The following is a 13,313-nucleotide window of genomic DNA, read 5'->3' on the forward strand; positions in this document are numbered from 1 at the left end:
TACAAATGACAAAGGTATGGTGCAGTAATACCAAACTCGGATCTTTCACAGATACTTTATAAGTAAGTGATTCACAGCTTCCTGCACTTCAGCTTCAAGGGCAATCAATGAATTACTAACTGTAGTCACCGTGGGAGCCAGTCGTTTTAGAAGTCCGCTCATATTCTCACACTAGTATTGAAAGGTGTCAAAATCAGACAAGGACACAGTCAACATTCACCAAGATCCTTATGCTCACTGTGGCAACGCCTCTCCACTATCAACGATGTCTTCACCTGGTGTTCCTCCTATTTCTCACATATTCGACTCTAGTGATGATAAATCCATGCACGATAGTGCTCATACCCAGCGTCGTCGCGATAACTCTAGTAGGAGAATGAGAACCATAGACTCCAGCTCTCCCAGAGTTGCATGCCTTCCACCCGTGATATATCATATGTCATGCTATGCAAAATGTGCTAGCTCAAGGTTCAAGCCCTATCAGCCGGGCAAGCATGTTCCTACAGCCCTTGAGCACCGTTTCTTGGCGAAAAACATCCTGAAGCACAATGAGGCTGATATCAGTCTGATAGATGTCCAGCAGGTATGTTAGCCTCATTTGTACCACAGATCCAGTCATTGACATATCATCATACTAGGGCAAAGAAATCTTCAATAGAAGCATGCAGTACATGTCAAATGCGACTCTCCGGTCAGCTGCCATTGCAAAGCGAGCTGATGCTGAAAGCAAGTGTTTGCACGCTCTCGCACCAGCGTGGGACCTTGAGTCAACTGAAAGACATGCTGTACTCCTTCAAATGATTCTCAAGGACAATGCGGAACATTATCTTGATAGCCTTGCAGAGGCAACCTTTTTCGAATCAGTGATGGTCAAACGTTCCCACCAGCAGCTCGAAGATGATGCAGACTTCACTATCGCTGCGTATACTCATGACATAACGGCACACAGTATAGCAGACAAGCAACTTGATCATCTAGAAGAGATTGGTGCTGAGCGGAACTTGTCTTTGGAGGACCCAGTCGGCATGGATTCGGAAGATGTTGAGCATCGCTTCGATAAATACTTGGATTCCATCATAGGAGAGGGGAATAATATGATCATGGTTGCCTAAGGTGAGGTGACTGTTATATACTGCAGTGTTCTGCAATATTGATCATGATTGTAGTTCAAATGGCAGTACAAACAGACCACCTGGGTATCATGCATGTCAGCGATGTACATCCCATCATTCCCCTTTCCAAGTATGTACAACACTATTTTCCCTCGCAGCAGCAGAAGAAGAAGAAGAGCAGCTTTATTAGTACTGCATCATTGTTCACTACCATTGACCAGGACATGGTCATGATTCTTTAGTGATGATGATAGTACAAGATGTACGCTATAGTAGTACATCAATAACTTATCATTACTTTTTGGAAGTGATCATGGTAATACAGCGAGAGTCGATGGCATCAGCTGGGATTCTTTTCCGTGCTCGCTGTCCCATTCAAAGTTCATTTTATCCTGAACTCGGCAGAGTAGTGTTTGCCTAGCAGGAGTCACTGCCTGTCTGATATGGCCCTTCGCGTCACGCTGAGTGACTTATTTGTCATAATACATTGATCTGGTCAGTGACCGTCTCACTACGCCAATTAGTATCAACTTGAATGTGCAATGCACATTTTTGAACGTTTCTGGATTGGCTTATTCTTTTTTCTTCTAATGGTGTCTTGTAGCGCACTGGGTTGTTCTTTGGAAAGCCGGGCCACTGACAACCGAGGACTCAGCAGGCATCGCGCGACGTGCCGTTTCTATAAGAAATCTAGCACTCTAGCCAGCCATAGGAGGCAAGAACGGGCGAAAGAGGCCGTTTCTTCAAGCTTGGTTCTGCCTCGTTCAGGCAATGCCACATCAGTGGGTGTCCTTCTGCTTCAAATTTGAACCTCCAGTCATTGTCGACCTCAGGGAATATCTGCTATTCGACACGTACACATGAGAGACCGCTCAAGTTTGAAGCCAATTGCTCCTTGCAGGCTCTTTGGGCCCATGTCTATAGCCGTTGCAGACTCGCAGATGGAATATGAGGAAGCAAACACCTCGAACTATGATCTAGGTTGGTGTCCCTTTTGAGTTGCAACTGTTTCATCAATTGTCATTTTTCAGAGGAAACTAGACTACCAATAAGGAGAATTCCGAGAGCTTTCTGTGATATTGACGTCTCACAGGATGACCTCAACCACTCGGATAATACCAACCTCTCGTCGACCAACCTCTCGTCGGCTCAAAGCTCGACTTTGTTACCCACTCGGTCCAGAATTCAGCGCGTTCTTCTGATGCTCAGGGACACTCTAAAGACCACCTATAACTCATTCGGTCTCTGCTGACTGTACCCTCGTCGTCCCTCCTTCGAGCCAGATAAATTTGTACCATCTTCGTTGCTTTCAAGGACGTCCCCATCGGTTAGCCAACTTGAAGAAACTGATTCTCAACAACAAGGTTTTTCAGCGCCTTACCCCTTTGCTAATATGACTATTTATTGACTCATGTCCTGGATAAATTCTGGGAGTGCTCTGTTGTCTGAAACTAAAGTCTCGCGCTTGGTTAAGGATGTGATCCTGGCGGAAGATTTTGACCCCAAGCACCTTGAGAATTTCTCCGTGAAGCGAAGCTTGCGAGAGCTGGATAGAGATGAGCATGGGAAAAGGATTACCTTTCCTGATGATTGGATCGAGACTGGCGTTACCATTAATATTCCAATGAGATCAAAGGAGGATGGCCCTCAGCCCTATACTATTCCTGGATTTCACTATCGCCCACTTGTTGAAGTATTACGCGCTGCATTTGCAGATGTTCAAGCTCGGGCATTTCATCTCCTCCCGTTCAAATGGTTGTGGAAAGATCCTTTGGATGGCCACGAAGAACACGTATTCGACGAGCTCTATGCATCTGATGCATGGCTGGAAGCTCAGGACAACATTCAGAAACTACCCAGGGAGCCCGGTTGTTCACTGGAACACGTCATTGCTGGTCTGATGTTCTTTTCAGACACCACTCATCTGGCAAACTTTGGGACCGCCAAGGCTTGGCCACTGTACTTGTATTTCGGAAACCTAACAAAATACGCAAGGTCATCACCCCAATCGGGAGCATGCCACCTAGTAGGATTTTTTCTGTCAGTAAGTTTACATGTGTTCACTGTAGTCACCTTTTGCTGCTGATGATGTCAGCTTCCTGATAGCGTCAAAGACATTTTGAGTAATTTATCTCGCATATCGAAGACTGGCATGGCGTCTCTTCAAGCCCACTGCCGCCGGGAGGTGTTTCAATCCTGCTGGGAAATCTTATTGGATGAAGACTTCATTCACGCATATCGTCATGGCATCATTCTTAAATGTGCTGACGGAGTACGGCAGAGGGTCTTTCCCCGGATCTTCACATATTCCGCGGATTACCCTGAAAAGTACGTTCCTCTGCACACCCACTTCAAGAATGCTAAAATACTGTTGATTCACAGGGTATTAATTGCCACCATCAAGGACATGGGATTGTGCCCTTGCCCCCGGTGTCTCACGCTGAAAAAATTATTCAATTCTCTTGGGCTCGTGAGAGACATGAAAAATTGAATGACAAACCTTCAGGTATATGTTCTGGCGAAGGTTAAAAAGGCTCACGAGTTTATCTGTAATGGAAGTACTGTTGACGGTACAAAGGTAGAACATAGTCTCGGTGAGGGCTCATGGGTGCCTGTTGTCGTGAGTGCAACTACTTCCTTACATTTATATTGACTGCATGTAATCTACTGTAGAATCAGTTTGTCAAAAAGCTCGGACCGCTTGGCCTCGATGCGTTTGGCATGCTGGTGGTCGACTTCATGCATGAGTGTGAACTGGGCACCTGGAAATCACTATTTACGCACCTCATCAGGTTGCTCTATGCACTCCCTGGTGGCAGTCAGTTGGTGGCAGCGCTGGACAGCAGGTATGAAGAGTCTACACAAAGCTTTGTTACCTGCTAACTAGTAGTTGACTCCCAAACTTCCATAGGTTTCGAGAGATTCTGACTTTCGGCAATGGTGTAATCCGCAAGTTTTCAAATAATACCTCTGACATGAAGAGATTAGCAGCGCGCGACTTCGAAGATATCTTACAAGTTTGCTGGTTATCTATTTCCTGTCTTATGCTGGTTGACGCCTTTCTAGTGTGCCATTCCGGCCTTTGAAGGGCTGTTTCCCAAACACCACGATGCGATAATACAACCTCTACTGTATCGATTTGCCCAATGGCATGCGCTCGCTAAGCTCAGGCTTCACTCAGAGTCCACCGTTACTTTCCTGGAAGAAACCTTCAAGAAGCTGTCTGGGATGCTGAGAAAGTTCCAACACTATACCTGCACGGCATTCAACGCCGTGGAATTACCCAGAGAGAGGGCAGCACACCAACGAAAGGCTGCTCAACATCCTGAAGCTAACAAAATCTCAGCTGAATTGAGTGGGGCTAGGCCAAAGAAGTTTAATTTAGGTACCTATAAATTCCATGCGATGGGAGATTATGTGAGAACCATCCGGTTCTTTGGCACTACAGATTCCTTCACCACTCAGATTGTACGTACCGTTGGCATTCCAACTATGTGTCTGAAATTAAGTTGACATAGGGAGAGCTCGCTCACAGAGCCCTGAAGGTGTTCTATCCGCTGACTAACAAATTAGATACCCCAGCGCAGCTGGCAAAGCATGAACGTAGGCGTCGGGTTTTGCGGCGGACAGAAGTAGGAGGCACCTCGTCCCCTGGCAATCAATCAGGAGCCAATGCCCCCTGGTCAATGTCCTCAGAAAAGCATCATTATATTGCGACCAATTGGAACAACGCAGTAAAAATAATCACGTTTATCCAGGAACACGAGGGTGATCCAGCTGTCAAGGTAGAAGCTACATTGGACACGCCTACACCTTGCTCACATTGATTGTCAGGAATTCATACCAAAATTAAAGGACCATATCCTCTATAGGCTGCGGAAGCTAGACATTAGTTATTGCGATCATGTCTTCACTGACCAGGAACGTAACTCGGTGATCATCCCAAACAATGTGATGTACTCGGTGCAAACGATGCAGGTGCATTACACCACCTATGACCTGAGGCGTGAGTATGACATCATCAATTCCCGAACTCACAGGGACGTTATGGTGCTGTCAGGGGAGAGGAACCCTAGGCACCCATACTGGTATGCCCGAGTATTACGCATTTATCATATGGAGGTATGGATTAAAGACGAGCATCCGCCTGTGAAACGGTACCTGGACGTTCTATGGGTTAGATGGCTGGCACCTCTGTGGACCCATAAATCTGGCATGAACCATGCTCGCCTTCCGAAGATTGCATTCGTGGAAGAATCGGACCCAGATGTGTTTGGCTTCCTCGATCCAGGACAAGTCATCAGAGGAGCGCATTTGATTCCGGCAATTGCATCCGGACGCAGTATAAGTTCACTCCACTACGGAAAATCACTGGCACGTCCTCAGGGGGAACTGGACGATTGGGAGGAACACTACGTCGGGATGCAAGTGTAAACTTTCCTTGCCCTTGCATTAATCCTGACAAAGCTTTTCAACTAGATTTGTTGATAGAGACATGTTTATGTGCTATACCTACTTTGGTGTCGGTCATTCAGTCACGGTCCGGAGAATCACACGAGACACTCTTGGTACAGATTCAATGGTAAGGACCGAAGCCATGGACGTTGAAGACAGCAAGGAGGATATGGATGGTGGCGAAGATTATCAAGAATGTGACGATGAACAAGAGGACATCGGTGACGAGGATGATGAAGAACTCGACGATGACATTAGTGAAGAAGAAGTAGACTCAGAGGGAATGGACAGCGAGGGGCATGACGATGAGGACAAGTTCGAGGATCATATCTCTTTCTAAAACTCCCTTCCAATCACATTCTATTACTCGAGTCGAATTTATTTTAAAATTAAGTTTTGAACTTCAGATCGAATGCAGGAGAACATATAAATTCACAGCACCGTCACTGCATGCTAAAGCAGAGATGTGCGGGTAAATATGAGGACAAGTACTCACTGATAATCTGATCAGCCATGGCGTACTCAGGCGGTCACGGGTCATGGGTACGGGTCACGGTAGAGACCTGTGACCAACTCTCAGTTAAACTCGCACGAGCCGCCACTGCATTCCTCTGTTTTTATGTCAGTTTCCGCCAGCTAATCTGTCTCGATTGAAGAAGGGTTGGAGGACAACCTTCACACCATGTAACACTGCGAAGTGGTAAGTGAATCGATAACTATCTCTCTGCTACATTGGAACTCACGCTTTGTCAAAGTTTGGATCTTATCACTCATGTAATTTGGCCTTGGATCTAGTACCTGTTCATGCAGCCAGAAACATGAGTTGTGGTTCTCCGATCGGATTGTTCGCCCCAGGAAGGCACAAACATTCACAGCGCACCACAACCAATATTGCTTCAGTGACCTTCATCCTCCATCCCTTACACGCTCAGACACCTACTGCCACCGCGAACACATACCCATTTTCATAACATCTTAATCTATTATCTGCTGGCTCAGGTACATGTATTCCCAGCTTCAATGCCTATATTTTCTAACCATATCTACTTCTTACCTTTAGATGACTCAATCTCCCTCACATCCCTCATCGCACAATTCCGACTCTTCCAATACAAACCAGGACACCCCAAACACTGGCATGTATATGGGTCAATTTCCCTGGCCCCATCCTGCACACATGCATCATCCAGGCTATACCCCCGCACCCCCTGCTGCCTGCACGGTGTCCCTCCCCCATACGCGCCCATCGCACCTTCGTCTGGTGTGGATGCTGGAGTTGTGTATCACGCACCCCAAGCGGGACAACATGGCCATTGCCCTCCTGCAGTGGCCCACGTTTCGCATGCCACTCATGTTGGCCCATACCCACTGCTAACTGCTGCCGCTTCTCCTCCACAACACCCATCCGCGCCCCCCCATACACCATCAATCCTTCCCATCGGGGCATTTTCCAGGAGTCATGACCTCCTATGCAACTTGCATATCATACCAACCAAGCCTCCATCAGCATCACAGAGCCGGGCTGGTAACAGGCTCTGCTTCTCCATCTCTCCCTCAAGCACCAAGTTTGTCGGTTGGCGAGAAGCGCGTCGTGGAAGACCTCCAAGACCGTAACGTCAAGCGAATTAAAATGGGCTCCGGCAAGATAGAGGACGACCTGCTCTTTGTAAGTTTTCTTTTTAATTTTGTGAGGTCACATTTTTAGCCCTTGGGACAGGAACCTATGTTAGATCAATATGGTCGACACAATGGGAGATATGTGTGTTATAAGGACTCTGTCAAGCTCGTCCGTCCTGGCTGTCATAAACGCCATCTCAAGACAGAAAAACATCTTGGTTACAAGTTGAATGGAATTCACATGCCCTGGTTGTCTGGAAACATATGTATCCCTACTCTCAAATAAGTGTGTCTCATCATTGATATTGTTGTGACTAGTTATACCCGACGCGATGCCTGCAAGAGGCATTGGGACGACAGTGTCAATATCTGATGTATTAGTATATAGGCCAGGCAATACAAGAAAGTAGTCTGGTTCTGTCAAAGAGATGTACTCTCCAACGGTGCAAATATGATGTTGTAGTAGGCTATGGCTCTTGGACGGTAATAGTAGAGATCCAAACTTTGCCGCAGCCATTTGCTGGGGAAAGACCCTTGGAAAGCCCGCCAAAATAAGAAAGACCGAGAACAGTTTACAACGTTAAGAGGAGTACGCTGCGATCCCTTGTGTATTGTGATGGCGCAGTGTCACGACTTTATGGTGTACTTTACAATGCCATCCTACATTTTTTGTGCAGGGCCAAGCTACTTCTCATGAGAAAGCCGTGGATAATCTGAGATAGCATCTTAATTTCAATGAAGAACGAGAACAATCAACAACATTGAGAGGAATACGCTGCTATCCCTTGTGTGTTATGATTGCAGTATATCGCGACTTTGTTAAGAAGTCCCACACTATTCTACTTTCGTTAAGCAGTGTCAAAGCTACTTCTCACGAGAATGTCTTGAATGAGGCCGTAATTCAGAGCACAAATGAGGCAAAATGACAATGCACAAAATAATTGGCAGAAGTGTGCTACTACCCCTCATCTACTGCAATAGAGGAAAGCAACAACATTTGTGTGAACTGCTCATGTTGCTCTGGATTTACAGGCATCAATGGTCATGTATTCCCAACCAAAAATTCTCGCCATATAAATGACATTATTTAGGAGGAGCAAAATTGCATTCTACTATAGTTCTCACGGCTACAATATCAAGGACTCATCCATTCGCTGATGACCCCATTCATCGTACATACTGACCACAGAACGCTCGAGAGTTTCATGACTCAGAAAGAGTTATCGCGCAGACAAGCCAGATGGCAGGAATTCTTCGCGCAGTATGACTTCAACATCCAATATATTCGTGGCGAGGACAATTCGGTCGCGGATGCTCTATTGCACCTACCTCCAGATGCTGAGGACATCCCCTCATACGCCGAACGCACTCTACACATGCCAACAAACGTCACAGAGAGCATCAAACCAATAGCATCGATCTTGTCCGTGGCACCGGACCCATCGCTACTCAACGACATAAAAGCTGGATACTTGAAGGACACCTGGTGCATGAAGTTGACAAATCTAACAGACTCGTTCCCCGGCCTACAAAAGCGCAATGGACTCTTATATATCAACAACCGTCTCGTCATTCCCCGCATCATGCATCTGTGAGAGACGGTATTCCGGCTCGCGCATGACGAACTCGGGCACTTTGGAATCAACAAGGCATACGGCGCTATCAAGGAATCATTCTATTGGCCAAATATGAGACGCGATTTAGAGGAAAGCTATATACCTGGTTGCGCAGACTGCGCAAGGAACAAAAGCTGGACAACAAAGCCCACAGGTCCCCTCCACCCGCTACCAGTGCCAGACCAATGCGGCGACTCCATCGCAATGGATTTCATCGGTCCTTTACCCACAGAGAAGGGATACGACGGGATCATGATGATCACCGACAGGCTGGGTGCCGACATACGACTGATCCCTTGCAGAATGAATATGAGTGCGAGAGAAGTTGCCAGCTTGTTCTTCGACCACTGGTACTGTGAGAATGGGCTCCCACTTGACATAATCTCCGACCGTGACAAGCTCTTCACCAGCAAGTTTTGGAAAGCCCTACACCAGCTGATGGGCGTGAAGCTAAAGATGTCAACCGCCTACCATCTGCAAACAGATGGCTCCAGTGAACGAACGAACAAGACTGTCGACCAACAGCTCCGATACTTCGTCAATTGGCACCAGAACAGATGGCTTGACGCACTACCAAGGGTGCGATTCAACATGATGTCAACTATTAACGCGTCCACAGGTTACTCCCCTTTCCATATGCATCTCGGGCATACACCTCGCAGACTACCACCACTGACAGTCGACGGGGTGAAATGAACCCGCGAAAACTTCCCGGCTGATGTGGCAAACGCGCTGGAAGCTATCATGTCACTGAAGACGGACATAGCGGACGCTCATGACGCTCTGATAGCCTCCAAGATCAGTCAAGCTAATGCGGCTAATTTGCACAGAGGAAAATAGCTCACTTTCAACGTCAGGGACCTCGTATACCTCTCAATGGCTCACAGGTGGAGAGAGTACCTCAACGGTAACAGCAGAAGAGTGGCAAAATTCATGCCATGCTTCGATGGTCCCTACAGCATAGTATCAGCAAACGCTGAGTCGTCGACTTACACTCTTGACTTGCCTGACCACACTAACATCTATCCCACTTTTCATGCCTCAGAACTGAAGAAACATGTTCCCAACGACGCCGAGCTATACCCTTCGAGAGAACTACAACGTCCAGGACCCATCATGACCGCTACCGGAACGCACGAATGGGAGATTGAAAAGGTGCTGGATAGAAGAAACCGAGGACACGGCCACCAGTATCTTGTCCAATGGCGCGGCTATGGTCCAGAGAACGACATATGGGTGGCTGGAAGAGATCTCGAAGACACTACCGCACTACAAGCCTACAACGCAAGACTTGAAACGAATACTGCCAAAGAAGACAACAACACAAGAGACACGCCAGAGCTCGAAGAAGAAGATCAAGACAGACCGACACTGAAAGCTGTGAAAGATGCAGAAAGTCCTATGGACACCATGGAAGGTTCTTCGGAGAATGGGAGGGTGTAAGCCAGACGCTTACCATCTACTTACGAATCATGGATCACGTGTTACATTCCCCTTTATATTGCGATGTTCGACGTCATGTTACTCAGACTCGGGTCTCCTACCTACTATCACCTACCCGCTTGTACAATGTTCTAAAGAATCATAACTTCGTCCTGTTAATCCTGTCCGATTCGTCTTAGTGTTACTCGCCGATCCTCAGCAAGTTTCCAACCTTTGTTATACAAAACCCATAGGGGTGAACATCATGGACACGGCAAACAACAAGGAGGGTATTGTTACCGTGGCCGTGAGGGACCTTTATTTGCCTCTGCCACATTGTCCAGTTGTGCACTCCATTTTTGAGTGAGTTCGTTCTGGCGTTTTAGACTCCTGCCATGCCAATTCATCAGCACAAGACCTTGGACATGCAAGGAGGAAAAAAGAGGGAAGAGAAGGTCAACCAACACAAACCTTGACTGATTTTCCAACTCCAACTCCAACTCCCTCTCCTTCGCCCCTTGCCTCTCCCTCTTATGCTTCTCCTCCCCCGCTTTCAACCTTGTCTCATACTCCTTCACCCTCGCCTCCCATTTCTGATCAGCTGTAGTCGTCTTTTGGTTTATGTTCGAAATCATTTCTTCACTTAAGAGGAGCTGGTTTTGAACCACCACTAGGCATTTCTCAGCATTTACTGCGCGGGAAAGGTGCGTCTATGTTTCTTGGGAGTCGCCTTGGGTTGGTCGTCGGGATGTCACTAGTTGCGAGGTTAATGCTGCGTTGGTGGCCTTAGCAAATGAGAGTAAGAGTATCAATCAAAGTCAACGTAAAATCAAAAACACTCATAAAAACACCCACCTTCAACCCCTCAATCTCTCCTTCCTTCGCAGTAAACTTCCGTCTCCATGTAGCCTTTGCCTCACCATACACCTTTACGCTCGACTCAAACTTATCGATCTGTTTCCACCGCACATCAAGCTGCCTCCGCATCTCACCAAGCTACCCAGTGAATTTCCCTTTTGCATCTTGGACGAGCTTTTCGAAGTCGAGTTGGATTAGAGACAAAGCTTTGAGCCGTGTGATGAGGTTGTCGTGGAAGACACTGAAATTGGTGGAGGGCTTTGTTTCTGCTTGATTCTTTCTTCTGCAAAATAACATGATCTTGTGAGTGAATGACGCGTGTTAGAGAGAAACAGAAGAACTCACAGGAGTCTTATCCATGCCGAGGATCTTATCCATGTATTGATATATCATAAGCAGCAATGTATTTCGCTCCGTAAGCTGATCACGATACTGATTCTCAGCACTCAATAACGTCCGCTGGTCTTTAGACAACCGCGTCTCCAGCTCATTCACTCTCGTCCTATACCCAAATGACTCTGCCTCAGCGGTCTTGAGACTGCTCTGTGCACTGTCAAGCTCCTCTGAGAGACTGGGACACGCTTGAGTTTGGGTGCTGAGCTGTGTGGTGAGCTGTTGTACTTCGAGCTGCAGTTTATGAATCAGATGTTCATGATCACGAGTCGTACCCTCTCGGTCGCCGACATCTTTCCTCGTACAAGGTAGTTCGTCCTCTAAATGGTCGACATCACGTTTCAGCCTGTCGACCTCTAGCTGCAACGAGAACCGCGCGGTCGTATGGGTCTCCCCGAGCTCTTTGGACCGTTGTTCCATATCCCGAAGTGTGTTTTGGACGGCTTCGAGGTTGCCTTGGCGTTGTGAGAGGAGGGACTGCGTGCGTGTGAGGTCATTGAGGGTGCTGCGCAGTGCAGAGTCTTTGTCTTCGAGTGCACGGTGTTCGTGTCGGAGCTCAGACTTGTGCGTCTTCTCGATATCGTCGAACTCGCGCTCAAGACTCTCCTGAGCTTCCTGTTCGCGTTTCACCTGTTTCACTAGGTCTTCGATGTGCCCTGCTAGTTCTTCCTGACGGGCTCGGTGTGCGTGCATGTCTTGAAGAGATTGGTCATAGAGTTCTTGGATGTCTTGGAGTTGGGATTTCAGTCCTGAGACTTTCTGTTGCAATATGTGAGCTTTTCAATTCGAGTGAGTGATGAAAATGGATGTACATATTTGAGCGCAGATGCGAGTGCTTCTAGTGTTTCGTGCTCGACTGCGTCCTCCTCTCTCTGATGTTCATGATCCTCAGCCATGTGATCTGTGTCTTCCTCGAGTGCATATACTTGCTTTCCGAGTTGCTCAATCTCCTCATTCACAGCACGGAGCTCGGCATCTTTCTCCTCTGCTTCTTGTTCAAGATGTGCAAGTGTGGCTTCGAACTTGGCATGGAGGTCATTGGTATTGGCTTCGAGCTCTGTGATATTGAGTTGGAGTTCTCTTGCTTCGTTTTCGCATTCTGCAAGGACCTATGCGATAGTGAGAGACAGAACACAGATAGGACAATGAAACAAACATCTCTGAGCTCTTCAACCTGACTCCTGGCCTCTTTGACTTCACCCCTCCACTCCTCCTCGACAACATCAACGATGTGATCATGTTCCTGGATCAAATCATTTATCTCTTTGTTCTTGAGCTCCAATTCGTCCTCCTTCTGTTGTAACTCGATAGTGGCGGCAGCAAGTTTATCCTGGATTGAGTTGAGATCGTCCTCCACAGCCTCACGTTCCTCTCTCTCCTCAAGTATTTGAGCCCGACTCTCGCTCCTTTCAATGCTTTCCGCTTCTCTCCATCGCTGCAAATCCTCGACCTCCAGTTGTAACCGATCAGCATGGTCAGCAAGTGCCTCATTCTCCTCCTCGCGTGCAATGAGAAGTTGATCGTGCTGCTCGAGCTCATGACGAAGTTCCTCATTCTCAGCACGCAGATCCTCAACTTTCCATGCATAACTGGGATCTATGGAGTCGTCCTCACTGCGCTCAATGATAACCTGGGCCTTCCTCAACTCCCTGATCTCATGCTCGCGCTCTTGAAGCTGCATCTCAAGATCGCGTTCCCGCTCGTGTAGCTGTGTCTCCAAGTCGCGCTCGTGCTCGTGCAGCCGCGACTCCAGATCATGGTCGTGCGTCAAGCCACGCTGAAGACGCTCCAACTCATGCTCAAGCTCCAAGACAAGTTTCTTGAGTTTCTTGATCTCAAG

At 47.5% G+C, this 13,313-nt stretch overlaps 2 protein-coding genes across 2 annotated transcripts; both read left to right on the top strand.

Moving 5' to 3' along the window:
* Positions 1-265: 265 nt before the first annotated feature.
* Positions 266-1,354, top strand: F5147DRAFT_656629 (uncharacterized protein; the record flags this gene model as incomplete). The annotated part of the gene is made up of 3 exons (XM_041434140.1): positions 266-583; positions 639-1,103; positions 1,139-1,354. 3 exons carry the CDS (start codon positions 266-268, stop codon positions 1,352-1,354), a joined length of 999 nt encoding a protein of 332 aa, XP_041288157.1.
* A 4,726-nt stretch (positions 1,355-6,080) lies between these two features.
* On the top strand, positions 6,081-7,470 carry F5147DRAFT_656630 (uncharacterized protein; the record flags this gene model as incomplete). The annotated part of the gene is made up of 5 exons (XM_041434141.1): positions 6,081-6,188; positions 6,628-6,715; positions 6,758-6,902; positions 7,083-7,233; positions 7,273-7,470. The coding sequence occupies 5 exons, from the start codon at positions 6,081-6,083 to the stop codon at positions 7,468-7,470; spliced, it is 690 nt and encodes a 229-aa protein (XP_041288158.1).
* Between the last annotated feature and the right edge of the window lie 5,843 nt (positions 7,471-13,313).

The sequence above is a fragment of the Suillus discolor genome (genome assembly GCF_016758755.1).
Source record: "Suillus discolor strain FC423 chromosome Unknown F5147scaffold_70, whole genome shotgun sequence".
NCBI classification, from domain to species: domain Eukaryota; kingdom Fungi; phylum Basidiomycota; class Agaricomycetes; order Boletales; family Suillaceae; genus Suillus; species Suillus discolor.